Source organism: Micromys minutus (assembly GCF_963924665.1).
Source record: "Micromys minutus genome assembly, chromosome: X".
NCBI classification, from domain to species: domain Eukaryota; kingdom Metazoa; phylum Chordata; class Mammalia; order Rodentia; family Muridae; genus Micromys; species Micromys minutus.
The window spans coordinates 77,040,742-77,059,501 of NC_137970.1; the positions used below are offsets into that span (position 1 = coordinate 77,040,742).

Consider the following 18,760-nt stretch of genomic DNA (forward strand, 5'->3'; position numbering starts at 1 on the left):
GATAGACTGATGATGTGAGCCTTCCTCAAAAATCCCCTCTGGGCATTGGAAAATGAGACTGAGAGTTGGTAGCACCCTATTATGCTCCTTTCTTGTGCACACATCTGGCTTCATGTTGCAAAGCTTTTTGGCAAGAATCATATATTTATTGACACCCAACTTGAAAATTTGAGTCAAAATTTGTCTTCTTTGTGCTGGGAGTAGGCAAGAAGTAATTTAGTCCCCTTGTCGCCTGGCATTTTCCGACACAGACACACTTGCCTCTCCCAGAGTTCTTTATCCCTGTGGCAAGGCTATAAAAGTATAGAGTGATCTGTAATCCTTATGCAAAGGTGACTAACTCCTCCTTATCAACCCTCTTTGTTTATTGGTGAGTTAAGGGTACCATAATGAGGGGCTAGCTATGTTGATTTGTAGAACTAGTGGCTAAACCCTGAACATTTTCTGAAAATTTACATGCTTTTAATCCTACCACTCAGAAGGCTGCTCTACAGAGTGAGTTCCAGAACAGCCAGGGTTATTACACACAGAAATTCAGACTAAGAAACAAAATTCTGTATCAAATGGATCTTTGAGGTGAATTTAGAAAATTTGGAATGCCACCCAGTATATGATATCACTCTGATAATTTTATAATCTGGTGAGGTTTATGTCCTTCAAGTACAGCTTTGTTATAATTAAATAACTCTTTAAACAATATTCAGCATTATTAAATGTTACCCAGCAGCTCTTCCTGCTTTTCCACCCAGGTTTTCTTCCATTCATTATCTAGATGATCACAGTGCTTTCTTTCACCTTTCCAAACTCTTTGCCATTGCTTATCCTGGGATTATGATTAACCTTGTGCAGCACACTGCTTATCTTCTTCTGATGCTTCAAAAATCAACGGAAATGTCTTAGCTCACTTGGGGCAAAACCATAAAATTGTTTGTTTGTTTTCTCCTAAATGTCTCTTGATGGTGCTAGAGAGATTTTGTTAAGGACTCTCATCCAAGTTCACACTTTTTTTTTTTTTTTCATTTTTAAGCCCTTTCATTTAAAATGCTCAAGACATGGTGTTATTCATTTTTTAAATGTGGGTATCACTGTTGTGTGAAATGTCATCCTGTCATATAAATAAACAAAAGAGCTGTCTGTTCTGATGATTTAAAAGCAGATGAGTAATATTTCAGGACATGGTGGCACTCTGCAGGATGGGGCATGAAAAACACCACTGATATCAATTCCTGGGGAGGAGTGAGAACAAAAGAAAAATAAAGGGGAAAAAAGGAATAAGCAAGACAATCAATCAGAATTAAAATTGGTTAGTCTGGTGAAGTTCTTTTGTGAATCTGACACCCATAGGCTACTTGAAAATTCATGAAGATGAGAGAGGGGTAGCTTAGGATAAAGGCAGAGTGCAAAGGGCGTGAAAAGTGCATGGTCTTAAATATCCAGAGACAAGTGACATGAACCAAGTGATTATGCTGTAACCAAACAAAAGAATAGCTCCATGAAGTCAGATCAAAGAAGCAACTGAGGAGCCCATCTTCATTCCCTTGAAAGCTAAAAGGACAGAATCCAATTTTCATTTTGCATTTAGTTGAAGCTATTGAAGAGTTTTTTGCTGGATTCCCTCATATGTTAACTTTTGGGCTTTCAAAGTTCTTCTATTTCCATAAAAATAAAGCCAGATGTCAGTAGATTACCTTTTCTGCAGTAGATTTTTGAAAAATATGGTAGAAATTTGAGTGTCTCTTATCTGAAATGCTTGGAATCAACACTTTTTCATATTCAGGACCTTTAGTTTTTTTGTAGATATTACCAGATAAACATTGTGAATGGTATTTCAGAGGATTTTGTATTCCCAGATAAGGATATCAATTTATAGCTGTTGTTTCATTGAGGCAAATGTGTGTGTGTGTGTGTGTGTGTAGTTCAGATTGTTATTTTCTTTTGTTTCGTATTTCAGCTGCCAGAGAACGTGAACAATGAAGCTGCCACTTCTTCTGGCCCTGGTGGTCTGTTCTGCAGTTAGTACAAATTTGAAGATGGTGTCAAAGAGAAATTCTGGTATGTTGTTGGAGAATTCTTGCTATATGGTCAAAGTGCATAGAGGTTTGTGTGTGTGTGTGTGTGTGTGTGTGTGTGTGTGTGTGTGTGTGTGTGTTTGTATGTGTGAGCATTCATTGATCACCTATGTCTTTAACTAGAACTGTCTTTAAATAGAAGCTCTTACATTCTAATTCAATTGGAAAGCAGCCAAAATAAAAATGAAGTTTGTTGCTTACCACTGAGAAAACGTTGGGAAACCAGGGGAAGTTTGTGAAAATTCAATGGCTAGCATACTCTCAGGGGGACAACAAGTATGAAAGAGCTATTTAGAGTTGGTTACATTTGCTGAGGAGGAACCACCCAGGAGCCAACATTTATAAATTAGAAGAGAGTAAATCTTTAAAAACTACATATCATTTGTGTCCTAATTCAATAGACAACAATGTGGTTTGAAGAGATGCTTTGGAAAAATATAAGTGAGCTCTCCATATCTGTACAGAATTCCTATTAGGAAGACATTTAAAGGATTCAGTTTCAAATAATAGTAATTTCATGAAAAGAAATTTTCTTGAGCAGAAGCACCTATTCCTAGAACATGGCTGTCTGGCAGCCAATCATGATTATACTAAAAGATCAGCTGTTGTCAGTAGATACCTCAATCAAAACTTGTTTAATAACACATGGAAATGTATCTTTCAGTTTTGATTACATATGTAGTTATAATAACAAAACATACATGAGGTTTTGATAGTTGATTTTCTGAATATAATCATTCTTCTAAGACACTGAGGAATGCATGACTATATCAAAACGAAACAAAACAAAACAAAAAAAAAACCAAGCTAGGGTTTTTATGCTGACTTTTAATTCCATTATTTCCATTACATGTAGGCACTTTCCTATCATTACATCTAAAAATCACAGCAACAAAGTGCATTCTAACCTTTTAAACAGTATGTCCTGAATTGGGCTCAGAGTTTAGTGCTTATTTTCTGAGGCTGAAATGTACTTGCTAATTGAAATAGCTAATAAATAGTGTTGCACAGCTAATAGCATATTAATAAGTTTCAAAATTGTTGGCTAGAGGTTATAAAAGAGAAGAACAAGACTGAAGTCTGGATAATTGCGAAATGGAACTGAGGGCTCTTCATGGGTGTATCTTTGTGTTACAGACTCCCACATTTAAATTACATTAGAATAATTAGGATCTCTTTTCTGCTTCATTTGCGTGGAAAGTTTTAGTCTAGCATCTCTCCAACTAAGCACATCATTTATGGCTGCCTTTTCTTCCTTCACTTTTAAAGTCACATTTTCACTTCCAATCTCAGTTCAGATTGATCGTTGCTGAAGTAAAACACTTGCAGAGATTACTTACTCGCAAATGTAACCTGTTGGACCAGATCCCATTTTTCTCAGTCAGTTATGTTATGATGTCTCTAGCACAGCCTGAAAGAGAAAAAAATGAGTTGCCTTTAAAAAGCCATCTACATTGTGATAGCTTAATTACAGCAAAAGCCACAATAAAAGCAAAACAGGCAAAAGAAATCATTAACATTTAAGTTTATATACATAGAGAAGGTTATTGATATACTGGTGACATTCAGAGATTAACTTCCTGATGTTTTGCTTCTTTGTTTCCATTTATGATTTCCTGGGAACCTTAGCTTTGTCTTTTTAGTGAGGTCAAGCACATTTGTCTTTATTAAAGGAACATTACAGGGGAAGTTGTTTACTTAAGGTAAGATACTTGGATTTTGAATTGTTTTCAGTTTTTTGTTTCCCTATCTTGTTGGTACTTGATTTGGCCCAATGACAATGATGACATGAAAGAAAGACTTCCCATAGGTCTGTCTGGGCAGTGGGAGTGTTTTAAGTGTGTACTATGTTATTCCTCTTCAGTATTCTAACCTCTCCTTATGGTGTACAGAGTGCTGACAGAAGAGTCTAATAGGTGAATGCTGGCTTGTGCTTAACTGGATAGTTTAATATATATTTTTGTGTTTGCTTATATACAGTTCATTATATATATTTGTATATATACATATATGTATATATACATTTGTTTATTGTTTAATTTCAAAACAGTAAAATTGGAGGTACAATGAATAAAGAATGTTGAGTGAGACATAGGTGATGGGAATTGGGAAGCATTTCTTCCCACTCCTCCCTTCTGTTCCCATTGACATCTTCCCTTGCATTATAAATCTGTTGTTGCTATTATTACTATGCATTAACTATTTTAATTCTAAAATATGTAGAAATATACATATGTTCACTTTGTGGTGATCAGATTTGAGTTGATTTATCTTTGAAAAACATAGAGAAATGCTTCATCAAATCTCTAGCACTCATATTTGCTTCATACACTTTCTGATGTCTTTTGCTTCTGTTAATCAAAAAGATTCAGGTTCAAGGTTACATGGCTACTCATTGTAGTGTTGCCAAGGAAGCTCAGAGCTTTTATTTTTCTTCCCATGTTCCTTCTTTGAAAACAGTAGACTGATTAAGTCCATTATTAACTAGCATTATAACTATTTAGGTCTTAATGTGAAGCTCTGATCATTTCCGTGTGGTTTATTCTAGACAGGAATTCCTTTCCTTACATTTCTGATGCCAAAGGTACATTTCTATATAACAGACAAAAGACAAAGGGATAAAATTCTCTACTTCTGTACTTGCCAAATTTTGACAAATGATTTAATAGTTGGAAGCTCCCTTCCACCTATCTCTCTGTCTCTCCTACTCTCTTCCTTCCCCTCTTTCTTTTTATCTCTTTCTCATTTTATTTTGCAGTGATGTGATTGAATGCAAGGCCTCATGTGCATTTGGCAAGTGCTTTATGACTGAAATAGTTGTAAAAAGAATCTCCTCCAAAAACATATAATAGCAAATCTCATTGTTTTGATATGATATGCAGTTTTCAGGGGGAAAATCATTCATACTGTATTTCTATGCCATAGTGGGCATGTCCAATTTACACAGGAAAAACACTAATGGAGTTAGTTGGCTAAATGTGAGTTTGCTACCACCGCCATACTACACTCATAATGTTAATCAACATTTTCATTTTCTATTTTTTTTAAACAACTTTATTTTACAAAACAAAGATAAATGTACAGATTTTAAACATTTTTTGCTTAAAATTATACATTTTTGTCAGTACTGTTTTTTCAGATATTAAAATAATTTTTACATAAAACTATGTGAATATATTTTTTAGTCAGTACTTGATTTTTTCAAGGGCTTGACAGTATGCATTGAAAACCTAATAGTTACCATGAGCGTAAAGTACATGCAAAACAAAATGCAACATGGAAATAGTCAAAGTCTTCTTGTTTTGTAAATATATATTTTTTTTGTTTTCTTTATTTCTTGGACTTCATATAGTCTGTGAGTTGTTTCTGGGGGAGTGCAAGCCTCTGGGGTTAGCATCCCACTATCAGTGACTGCATATTATGTCTGTTCTTTTGTGACTGGGTTATCTCACTCAGGATGATATTCTCTAGATGCAGCCATTTTCTTAAGAATTTGGTTAAGTCATTGTTTCTGGTGGCTGAGTAGTATTCCATTGTGTATATGTACCACAATTTTTGTATCCATTCATCTTCTGAAGGACATCTGGGTTCTTTCCGGCTTCTGGCTATTATAAATAGAGCTGCTATGAACATTGTGGTGCATACATCTTTGTTGTGTATTAAAGTGTCTCTGGGGTATATGCCCAGAAGTGGAATAGCTGGGTTTTCAGGTAGTACTATATCCAATTTTCTGAGGTATCGCCAGACTGATTTCCAGAGTGGTTGTATTAGCTTGCAACCCCACCAACAGTGGAGAAGTGTTCCTCTTTCTCCCCAACCTCAGCAGCATCTGTTGTCTTCTAAGTTTTGGATCTTGGCCAATCTGACTGGTGTGAGGTGGTATTTCAGGGTTGTTTTGATTTGCATTTCCCTGATGGCTAAGGATGTCAAGCACTTCCTCAGATGTTTCTCGGCCATTCGGTGTTCCTCAACTGAGAACGTTTTGTTTAGCTCTGTACCCCATTTTTTAATAGGGTTATTTGATTCTCTGGTGTCTAGCTTTTTGAGTTTCTTGTATACCTTGGATATTAGGCCTCTATCTGATGTGGTGTTGGTAAAGATCTTTTCCCATTCTGTTGGTTGCCGTTTTGTTTTCTTGACGATGTCCTTAGCCTTACAGAAACTTTGCAATCTCATTAAGTCCCATTTGTTAATTTTTGACCTTAGAACTTGAGCCATTGGTGTTTTATTCAGGAAATTTTCTCCTGTGCCTATGTGTTCTAAGGTTTTCCCTACTTTCTCATCTAATAGTTCCAGTGTATCTGGTTTAATGTGGAGATCTTTGATCCACTTACACTTGAGCTTTGTACAAGGAGATAAGTAAGGGTCTATTTTCATTCTTTTGCATGTTGAGTGCCAGTTGGACCAACACCATTTGTTGAATAGGCTGTCCTTTTTCCATTGAATGTTTACTGCTCCTTTGTCAAAAATCAGGTGACCATATACATGAGGGCTCATTTCTGGATCTTCTATTCTTATCCATTGATCCACATGCCTATTTCTGTACCAGTACCATGCAGTTTTCAGCACAATTGCCTTGTAATATAGCTTGAGGTCAGGGATAGTGATTCCTGCAGATGTTTTTTTGTTGTTGAGGATGGATTTCGCTATTCTAGGTCTTTTGTTATTCCATATGAAATTGCACATTGATCTTTCCAGTTCCATGAAGAACTGGGTTGGAATTTTGATGGGGATTGCATTGAATCTGTAGATTGCTTTTGGTAGGATGCCCATTTTTAAGATGTTGATCTTTCCAATCCATGAGCATGGGAGATCTTTCCATTTTCTGCGATCCTCCTGAATTTCTTTCTTTAGAGGTTTGAAGTTCTTGTCATACAGGTCCTTCACTTGCTTAGTTAGAGTCACACCAAGGTATTTCATAATTTTTGTGACGATTGTGAAGGGTATCTTTTCCCTAATTTCTTTCTCCACATGTTTGTCCTTTGAGTATAGGAAGGCTACTGATTTGTTTGAGTTAATTTTGTATCCAGCCACTTTGCTGAACTTGTTTATCAGCTGTAGGAGTTCTCTGGTGGAATTTTTGGGGTCACTCAAGTACACTATCATGTCATAGGCAAAGAGTGATGTTTTTATCTCTTCCTTTCCGATTTGTATCCCCTTGATCTCCTTTTGCTGTCTAATTGCTCCAGCCAGGACTTCTAGTACTATGTTGAATAGGTAGGGGGAGAGTGGGCAGCCTTGTCGAGTCTCTGATTTTAGTGGGATTGCTTCAAGTTTCCAACATTAATTTTGATGTTGGCTGTTTGTTTGCCGTATATTGCTTTTATTATGTTTAGGCATGGGCCTTGCATTCCTGTTCTTTCCAAGGCTTTTAACATGAAGGGGTGCTGAATTGTGTCAAATTCTTTCTCAGCATCTATTGAGATGACAATATGTTTTTTTTTTTTGTGTGTTTTTTTATATGGTGGATTACATTGATGGATTTCTGTATGTTAAACCATCCCTGCATCCCAGGGATAAAGCCTACTTGATCACAGTGAATGGTTGTTTTGATGTGTTCTTGGATTCTGTTTGCAAGGATTTAGTTGAGTATTTTTGCATCAATGTTCATAATTGAGATTTGTCTGAGGTTCTCTTTCCTTGTAGGGTCTCTGTGTGGTTTAGGAACGAGGGTTATTATAGCCTCAAAAAATGAGTTAGGTAGAGTTCCATCTGATTCTATTTTGTGGAAGAGTTTGGAGAGTATTGGTATTATGTCGATAATAAATATCTGATAAAATTCTGCACTGAACCTATCTGTATCTAGGCTTTTTTTGGATGGGAGACTTTTAATGACTGCCTCTATTTCTTTAGGTGTTATGGGATTATTTAGATGATTTACCTGGTCCTCATTTAACTTTAGTACCTTGTACCTGTCTAGGAATTCATCCATTTCCTCCAGGTTTTCTAGCTTTTTTGAGTATAGGATCTGATGTTTTCTTGAATTTCCTCTGTTTCAGTTGTTATTTCTCCCCCTTCCTTTCTGGTTTTGTTAATTTGGATACTCTCTGTTTGCCCTCTAATTAGTCTGGCTAAGGGTTTGTCAATCTTGTTAATTTTCTCAAAGAACCAGCTCTTGGTTTTGTTGATTATTTCAATGGTTCTTTTTGTTCCTATTTGGTCTATTTCTGCCCTAATTTTGATTATTTCTTGCCATTTACTCCTCTTGGGTGTATTTGCTTCCTTTTGTTCTAGAGCTTTCAGCTGTGCTGTCAAGTTGCTGATGTATGCTCTCCCCAATTTCTTTTTGGAAGCATTCAGAGCTATGAGTTTTCCTCTCAGTACTGCTTTCATTACATCCCAATAGGTTTCGGTATGTTGTGTTTTTGTTTTCATTGAATTCTAGAAAATCCTTAATTTCTTTCTTTATTTCTTCTTTGACCCTGCTATCATTTAATATAGTATTGTTTAGTTTCCATGTGTATATGAGATTTTTGATGTCTTTGTTGATATTAAAGACCAGTCTTAGACCATGGTGATCTGAAAGAATGCATGGGAGTATTTCAATCTTCTTATATCTATTGAGGCTCATTTTGTGACCAATTATGCAGTCAATTTTCGAGAAGGTGCTTTGAGGTGCTGAGAAGAAAGTGAATTCTTTTACTTTAGGATGATATTTTCTGTAGATATCTATTAATTCCAGTTGGTTCATAACCTCTGCCAGTTTCACAGTGTCCTTGTTCAGTTTCTGTTTCCATGATCTGTCCATTGGTGAGAGTGGTGTATTGAGGTCTCTCACTATTATTGTGTGGGAATCAATGTAATTTTTGAGCTTTAGTAGGGTTTTTTTTTTTTTTATGAATATCGGTGCTTTTGTATTTGGAGCATATATGTTAAGGATTGACAGTTCCTCCTGACAAATTTCTTCTGTAATGAGTAAAAAGTGTCCTTCCTTATCTTTTTGATAACTTTTGGTTGAAAATCTACTTTATTCAATATTAGAATGGCCACTCCAGCTTGCTTCTTGGGGCCATTTGCTTGGAATGTTTGTTCCCAACCTTTTACTCTGAGATAGTGTCTGTCTTTGTCTCTGAGATGAGTTTTCTGTATGCCCCAAATTCCTGGGTTTTGTTTATGTATCCAGTCTGATAGCCTATGTCTTTTTTATTGGGAATTGAGTCCATTTAGGTTAACAGATATCAAGGAATAGTGGTTGCTGTTTCCTGCTATTTTTGCTTTTGGAGGTTGAATTGTGTCTGTATGTCTTTTTTCTTTTGGTTTTCTTCCTTGGGAGTTTTCTTATTTTTATTAGGATGTAGATCCCTTGGTTATATTGGGTTTACCACCTATAATTCGTTGTAGTGCTGTGTTTGTTGTTAGATATTGTGTAAATTTAGTTTTGTCTTGGAATATCTTAGTCTCTCAATCTATGGTGATTGAGAGTTTTGCTGGGTATAGCAGCTTTGACTGGCACCTGTGCTCTCTTAGGGTCCGCATGATATCTGTCTAGGCTCTTCTAGCTTTCATAGTCTCTGTTGAGAAATTGGGTGTGAGTCTGATGGGCCTGTCTTTGTATGTTACCTGACCTTTTTCCCTTACTGCTTTTAATATTTTTTCTTTGCTTTGGGCACTTGGCGTTTTGACTATTATGTGTCAGGAGGAATTTCTTTTCTGGTTCAACCTATTTGGAATTCTGTAGGCTTCTTTTATGCTCATGGTTATCTCATTCTTAAGGGTAGGGAAGTTTTCTTCTACGAGTTTTTTGAAGATATGTTCTGTGCCTCTTAGTTGATATTCTTTGCCCTCTTCTATTTCCATTATCCTTAGATTTGGTCTTCTCATTGTGTCCTGGATCTCCTGGACATTTTGGGTTAGGAGCTTTTTGGTTTTTGCATCTTCTCTGACTGTTTTGTCTATGTTTTCTATGTTGTGTTCAGCCCCCAAGATTCTCTCTTCCATCTCTTGTAGTCTATTGGTAATGCTTGCATCTGTGACTCCTGATTTCTTTTTTAGGTTTTCTGTCTCTAGGGTTGTCTCTTTTAGTGTTTTCTTTATTGTGTATTTCTGTTTTAAATTCCTTCTTCCATTCCTTCATCTCTTTGGTTCTGTTTTCCTCTAGTTCTTTGAGTTCTTTGAGTGTTTTTATTGTTTCTGCTTTAAAAGCTTCTAATTCCTTATGCTTTTCCTCCCATTCTTATTTAAGGATCTCTATCATCATCTTGCTGTATCATTTCAGGTCTGCTTCTTTTTCTGGAGTGTTTGATATTCCGCTGTTTGCTGTGTTGGGTGAGCTGGATACTGGTGTTGCCAGGTTTTCTTGGTTTCCCTGGGGTATGTTCTTTCCTTTTCCTGTTGCCATCATGTTGTCAGTCTTGTGTCGATGCCGGGTTACTTGTTCCCTGAACTGAGCTGGGGCTGGGAGGGAGACTGGTGAACAGCTCTTTGCTTTTGCTCTGCAGAGATCTCTCTGCACCCAGGCTGGTTGGAAAGCTTCTTCGCCAGTCCCTTGTGGCTGGATCACCTCTGAACCACCGCTGGACCACTCCTGGCTTACTGCTACTCCTGGTGGCTGGCGAAAGGTCCGAGTTTGCACCCTCCTTTTAAGTGGTCTGCCTGGGAACAGCCCGATGCTGGGTCACAGGTTCCCTGAACCGAGCTGGGGTGGGGAGGGGAAACTGGGGGACCGCACTTTTTTGTGTGTTCGGGAGAGATCTCTCCGCAGAGATTTCTCTGCACCCTGGCCAGTGCCCAGTTGGAATGACTCCTCACCAATCCTGGACCCCTGGATCACCAGTGGACCACCGCTGTCTCACCGCTGCTCCAGGTCGGAATTTAGATTTTCAAGGAAAAGGAATGTTGGTTGGGAATGATTGGCTAAATCAGCAGAAGTTTTGAGTGAAAGACAAAGTTTAGAGCAAGTTGAGAGTAGGCAGAACATTATTCACATTAGCCTGAACTTGTGGCCTGGATCACACTCAATGAAATGCTTAGTGGAGAAGATGAAAGAGAAATAATTTTAGAGTTCTTACTCATTGGGTTTTATATGGCCACAGGCATAGCATATTAAAAATTCTTACTGAGCATGCAGCATTCTACTAGCCCTAGTGTTTGGGAGGAAGGAAAAGAAATGGAAGCTTATTCAGTCAAGACTATTTAATATTATGGAGATAAATGAATGGAATAAAATCATAGTAAACTAATGGAATAATAGTTATCAAAATGTTATTGGGATTTATACTATATTCATACACTAAAATGTAACTATAAAATGATAGTAATTAATAAAGCAGAACATACTGATGTTTAAAATGTGCACTTATGCTGATTAAAATTGAAATAGAATTTCTGATGAATTTTCACATTTATAGACAAACGGAGGTTTTTTCCTATAAAGATGCTTTAAATTTTTAATCGGGAATAGCCTATCTCAGACTTGAAGTGATTTTCCAAAGTGTGATGGTCAGGCTTTTGCTACTTCTTGCCTAGTTTTGCTGAATATTCATTTACCTTATTCAGGAATATAATGTCTTATTACTTTTTTGTAATATTTTTATTAGATTGTGTGAGGATGAAATTTGTTTCATAAAATGACTTTGGGAAACTTCTGCATATATATGCAAACACACACACACATATATGTATTATATACACACATATATACAAGTAATTATATATATATACATAATTACATTAATTTTTTTATAGTTCAGTCATTATCCCCCTCTTGGTCTGCCCTCTCAGTTCCTCATCTCATTCTTCCTCCCCTTGTCTCTAAGAGGATGTTCCCAATGCACCCTGCCCCCCCCCAACACCAGGCTGCCCTACTCCCGGGGGCTTCACATCTCTCCAGTGTTAGGCATGTCTTCTCCCACTAAGGCCAGACCAGGCCATCCTCTGCTGTATTTGTGTATGGGACTCATACCAGCTGCTTGGTTGGTTGGTGGCTCAGTGTCTGAGAGATCTCAAGGGTCTGGGTTAGGAAGACCAGAAGTCTCATCTTCTGCTTTCTTAAATGGCATTTTTCATCATCAAATTATTAATATTATTGACTTCAGCAATTATTTGGACTTGGAATTCTGTTTCTTCCACATTGAAAATTTGATGCTATGAGTTTTAAAATTAGGTCTAGGATTATGAATTTCTCTTCCTTTTTAAAGTCAGATTTGGTACTTTGTCTCTGTTGAAGGGATTAATCTATTTCAACTATCCTTTTAATTTATTTGCAGGGAAGCATACATTATACATTTGTCTCCTAAAACATGATGAAAACTTTAAAAAGTCCTGCCTTTTAGGTTTTTCAACATACAATATTTTATTAATATGTTGTTTTTTAATTTTTAATTTTAGTACATTCTGTGTATGGTGGAGAAAATAAAATATACTATCTCAAGAATTTGATATTCATTGGATTTTACTTTCTTTTCTAGTTTATAAACCTATACTGGCTAGTTTTATGTCAACTTGACACAAGCCAATGTCAACTGAGAGGAGGGAACCTCAATTAAGAAAATGCCTCCATAAGATTAGACTTTGGAGCATTTTCTTAATTACTGATTGATGAGGATGGGCATTGCCCATTGTGGGTGGTGCCACTTCTGAGTGGTCATATTGTGTTTTATAAGAAAACAGATTGAACAGGTCATGAGGAGTAAGCTTCTGAACAGCACTGCTCCATGGTCTCTGCCTTCAGGTTCCTGCCCTGTTTGTGTTCCTGTGCTAACTCCCTTCAGTCATAGACTACAATGTGAAAGTATAAGCCAAATTAAACATTTCCTCCCCAAGTTGCTTTTGGTCATGATGTTTCATCACAGTAACAGTATTACAGACTGTATTGGTGAACACTGCATGTGAATAGTTAATTTTTGGTACATGTTATTCAGTAATTATCAATGAGGTCAAGGTAATTGATGACAGTTTTTGTATCTTCTATACAATTTCTGGTTTTGTGTTACTCATCAAATAAATTAGAGAGATGATTTTTTATTAATATGTCTAATTATGGTTGTGGGTTTGTCTTATTATTCCACTACATTTGACAGTAATAGCCTCATAAATTTTGAAGCTCTTGTCAGTTACATATATTTAAAATTGTCTTTGCAAACAGTAGCTTTCGTTGCATAAAAGTTTTCTCTTTTTCTATGGGAATATATATTCTAGGTGACATAAGCTTGTTGTTTTCTTGATATGTCAATCTTCATTATGAGCATTTGTAGTTTTAAACTTCAAGTATGTTTTTGTTGACTGCATATTACTGAATGTTGTTTTTTATTGAGCCTGAAAGTTTCTCTCTTTATGTAGAGAATGTAGTTCATTTACCATGAATGTGTTATTTCTGGCTGTATTTGCAGTTCTGTCTATTCTATTGTTACATATTTTGCATTTGTTTTTTCTCATTTTTCTCATTGTTGTTCACTCATTTCTCATTTGTGATTCAGTTTTTGTTCAATGAATAATTTTTGATATTCCATTTTGTGTCATATCTAGTGACTTACTTTGTAACTGTAACTCATTTTCTTATGGTTAGTGGTTGCTTAGAATAGGAGGTCTCAAATTCAGGCTCATGGATATATACAATCCTCACCATGGCACATTTTTGTACATAAAATTGTATTGAAAAACAGTGACATTTTAATTTTGTATATTATTGACAAATGTGTTGTGGTCCTGTGTCAGAGAGAAATGCTTACTATAAGCTAGGTATTGGCCAAAATCCCTCAATTATTTATAAGGCTAAGTCCTGCTCTTCTGCTGACTACTTGCATCCTAAACTTTACAATGTACATCCAGAATCTACAATCTGTCAATCTGTGCTTCACCCATGAACCACAATACATTTGTTACTAAATCCTTCCTGTTTATCCCTGCATGCTTATACGTACATCTATGTTGTAATCCAACGTTCTTAGACTTGTTACTTCTCAGTTCTCCAGTATGATATCCATTCCATGGCACAGTTTTTGGGTAGCAAACTACTTGTCTTCTGTGTTTTTATCACAACATCTTCTACACATACTATGAAAAGATATTATGCTTTTATTATCTTTCCAGGTACTTCAGGGAATTAGAAAATATAGGTTTTATATTTTTTTCAAGTATTTACTATTACTTGTGCTCTATTTTATTCTGGATAATTAGAAATGTTTTGGCACCTCCTTTTTTCTTAGATTATAAAAAAAGTCTTTTTTTGTGGCAGAGCAGAGATATGCTAGAAAATTTTGTTTTTCCTATGTAAAAGTATCTTTATATTTTCTTAAAATTTGATACTTCCTTGCCCTGGATATAAATTTCAGGACTGACAACTTCTCTAGTCTATGGTATCATTGCATTAATTATAATGAGAAGCCAGTCATAGATCTTGGTTTTTTTTCTCCCTCTGTGTGTGGCATAACTTATTCTCTGATTAATTTTGACAATTTATCTTTGGTTTTTAGAGTGTTACCATTCCAGAATTTGTTATAATCTCTGTATTTATCATGCTTAGATATAGACTAGGGACAACTTTGAATCTTTTACTTGAAACGTATTACAAAATTTGAAAATAGTTGTTTTTCAATTATTTTCCAAAGTAATTGAAACTGCACTATGCTTGTAGTTCTTATGTCTTTGGCTATTATATGATGTTCTTTGTGGATTTTGTTTTCTAACTCATCATACCCCAAATGAGATGCTTTCTTGTCACTCTTTGACATACCCTCATTGTCTGAGCATTTACTTGCTTACTATCATAAAGAAGTTATAGAATAAAAGTGGAAATCAATAGCAAAAGAAACCTTAGAAACCATATGAATATTTAAAGATTGAGTATAACACTTTTTGCATAAATATTCTTCATTCAAGGATTCATAGAAGAAAATGTAAAACTCCTAGAAATAAATGAAAAGGTTAACACAACTCATTGGGTCCCCTGTGGTGTGACTAACCCACATGGTACCTGCATAAAAATATACAGAAGTTTTCACAAAGTTGAGAAAAGTCTATAGGATAGAAAGAAATGTCCATCTAATAAGTAGTTCTGGCATGCTGGCAAAATTCTATATGCACCTGCAGGATAATGAAATTAGAGCCACATCTTTTACCTTGCATAAAAGTTTACTCAGAAACAGATCAAAGACCTTAATTTAGAACTGGAAATGCTGAAATCATTGGAGTAAATAGGGAAGTTCCTTCAACATACAGGAATAGGCAATGGGTTTCTGAGAATGACACCAATACCACAGGAAATAACATGAAGTATTGACATAAGGGATTGCACAGAATCAGGATGCTTCTACATAGAGAGGGAGAGATTAATAGTACAAGCAGACATCTCCCAGAATCAGAGAAAAATCTTTACATGCGATACTACAAAGAGGTGGTTAATATCTAATATACATACATCTATAAATATGAATTTAAAAACAGAAAAACAAAAATGGTTGATAAATCTGTTAATTTTCAAGAATATCCTAATTAAAACTGCTTTGAAAGTCCATTCTATTCTGTTCACCATGTCTGTGAACACATACTGGCAATGCTATGGGTAAGGGTCAATCCTTATTTGCTGCTGGTGGGAGAACAAGGTGTGCAGACACTATGGAAATCAGAATAGATGATTTGCAGAAAATAATAATAGAACTACTTTCCATCCTACTTATAATTTCTGGCTATAATCAAAGGCTCATATCCTACTTCAGAGATACTTGGGCATCCTAGTTTGTTGCTGGTTTAATCAGAGTAACAAGGAAAATGAATCAACCTAGTTCTCCATAGTAGATGAACAAATACCAGAACATGTGGTGAATATATAGAATAGGGTTTAATGCAATTAAATTCCTTAATAAAAGAAATTGCAAATGAAATTTGCAATAGGGTTAATGGATCTGGAAATTATTAAGTGAGACAAGCCAAACTTAGAAACCCGAACACCAATGTGATATATTATTTTTTAAAAATTTTGATTCCCCAAATTAACTTATTATTTAAGTGTAATATATATTCTTCCAGATGGAGTATACATTAATGAATATATACTTTTCAAATTCACAACCACACTAAACTTAATATTCTGTTAGATAATATGTTGTTTCACTTAACAGTTAATTCTTTTTTGATATGGTAATTTGGTTTATTTGTTTGTTGCCTTTTTCATTTTTTATCAGATACTCTGTATTTACATTTGAGATGTTATCCCTTCCCCCACCCCACTTCCATCCCCCTCCCCCTCCAGTTGCCTTCACAAAGGTGCACTCCCTCCATATCACCCTCTCCACCCCATTGCCTTGGCATTCCCCTACACTGGGAAAACATGCCCTCTCTGGGACAAAAGCCTCTTCTCACATTCATCCCAGACACTGGTATCTTCAGCTACTTATGCAACTGGATCAATAGTGCGCACAGAGGTTGGTGTTTTACTCCATGGGAGTTTTGGAGGGTTTGGTTGAGGTTGCAACCCCTTTCAGCTCCTTCAGTTCTTTCTTTAGCAACCTCATTCAGATCCCCGAGTTCAGTCTGATGGTTAGCTGCAAGCATGCTCAGCTATATCTATATGACTCTAGCATAGTCCCCAAGGGGGCATCTCTGTCTGGTTTCTGCCAATAAGTACTTTTTGGGATTAGCCATAGTGCTTGGATTTGGTGACTGCATATGTGGTGGATCCCAAGGTGAGGCGGCTTCTGAGTGATCTTTTCTTCACATAACAGTTAATTTTTGATTTTATGTGTCTTCTTTATATTCATAAATGCTGTGCAGTATTTTATTGTTGATTTTCAAATTTAATATATACTGTAGTCATACAGTCTAGTATTAGTCTGTATTATGTAATCCTAAGTTTTGGTATTTAAAAATGATTCTTCAAGGCAGGTAGTGGTGGTACATGCCTTTAATCCCAGTACTCAGGAGGCAGAGGCAGGGAGATCTCTGAGTTCCATGCCAGCCTAGTTTACAGAGCTAGTTTCAGGATAGTCAGGATGACACAGAAAAACTCTGTCTCAAAGCTAATTAACTAACTAATTAGCTAACTAAAAATAAAAATGATCCTACCAGAGTTAGTATTTGTATTGCATAGATCCTGGTGCTATAGGTAAGCCAATGTTTTTATCTGGAAACTATTAAGGGAGGTAATCCAAAGTGAAAATGTTTAGGTTTTCATTTAAAATGTTAAAGTCTTCCTTTTTTCCTTTTTTATTGGCTATTCTCTGTATTTACCTTTCAAATGTTATCCCTATTTCCCCAATACCACCCCCCATTGCCTCCATAAAAGTGCTCCCTCTTCCAACTTCCCAATCCCACTTCAGTGCCTTGGCATCCCCCTACACTGGGGCATGGAGCCTTCACAGGACCAAAGGCCTCTCCTTTCATTGATGCCAGACAATGTTATCCTCTGCTGCATATGCATCTGGAGCCATGGGTCTCTCCATTCGAACTCATTGATTGGTGTATTGGTCCCTTTGGAACTATGGTGGGTTTGGTTAGTTGAAAATGTAGTTCTTCCCATGGGTTTGCAAACCCTTTTAGCTCCTTCAGTACTTTCTCTAGATCTGTAGTTTTAAGTACTATTCCTAATGGAAAAGGACTAAGGTTGATAAAAAAATGTTAAAGCTCTCAACAATATTGCTAACTAATGTAAGTATGCTAACTATATTTTCATTAATAATATATTTGAGTTCTCCTTTCACTATGCAATTAAAAATTGTATATAGTCAAGTGATTCTCTCCAATGTAATAGAAAAAATACCTCTGATTTACTGAAGTTCTCACATTATTTATGATGAATATGATCTTGGATTCAATGAACTTTTAACACGTGTGTCTTTGTACATGTGTGAATATGTGTGTGCCTGTGTGTGTGTGTGTGTGTGTGTGTGTGTGAGAGAGAGAGAGAGAGAGAGAGAGAGAGAGAGAGAGAGAGAGAGAGAGAGAGAGAGAGAGAAAATAACAACTAAGTTCATTACTTTGGTTGTTGTATAATATCAGTAATATATAATGTGATTGATATATTGAAGTCTTTTATGACACTGGTTCTTTTTAATTAGAAATGCATACATTATTATACCAATGAAAATAGTGCATTAGTTATACCAATGAAAATAGTGCATTAGTTTAAAAGCTGTAAATTTGCAAACAATTCATGTGAGAATTCTTCCCAGTTCTGTGCCATTGTCTGCATACAGAAGTTAGAATGCTTGGTATCACCTTGGATAGATTTCTGCCCACAACAATGAAGAATGAGACATCAATTAAGAATAATTACACCTTCTTAATTTTGATTTGGGACTTAACCCATACATAATAATAGCTAAGAACTGTAGTAGAGGGTGGCTCTTCCCTTTCCTTGCTTCAAAATGAAAGGGTATTGTATTTGCTTGAGAGGAATTTTGAATTCCTGTTATTTCTGCAAGGGTGACTTTCCATCATAACTCGACTCATGTAGGCATGACAGGGGAAAGTGCTTCCATTGGGACTCTACAGGTGTAATTTGCACTAAACAAAATACGTGCCTGCAAAGCACACTCTTAGTGCTTACTGTAGTTTCTTCCCAGTGGAAAGCCAATACCCAGAGATTTCTTAAAATATTCAGGGTACACCCTAATCCATCAGAGAGATTCTGAATATATAGCTCACCTTTTTTCATATTCTAATTAACGTCCCATTTTTCCTTCCATATACTTATTTAAAGCCATAACAGTGAAGCGGAATGTTTTATGAGGATAGCACAGACTTTTCTCTTCTGATAG

General features: G+C 36.0%; 1 protein-coding gene across 1 annotated transcript in view; it reads left to right on the top strand.

Annotated features, from left to right (window-relative positions):
* Positions 1-1,970: 1,970 nt before the first annotated feature.
* The window catches only part of IL1RAPL2 (interleukin 1 receptor accessory protein like 2), a gene marked incomplete at both ends in the record, with an annotated part of 1,190,107 nt that continues 1,173,317 nt past the window's right edge, over positions 1,971-18,760 (top strand). The window contains one exon of the mRNA XM_080910286.1: positions 1,971-2,052. Within this exon, the coding sequence (XP_080766412.1) occupies positions 1,971-2,052 (82 nt within the window). The remainder of the gene's footprint in view (positions 2,053-18,760) is intronic.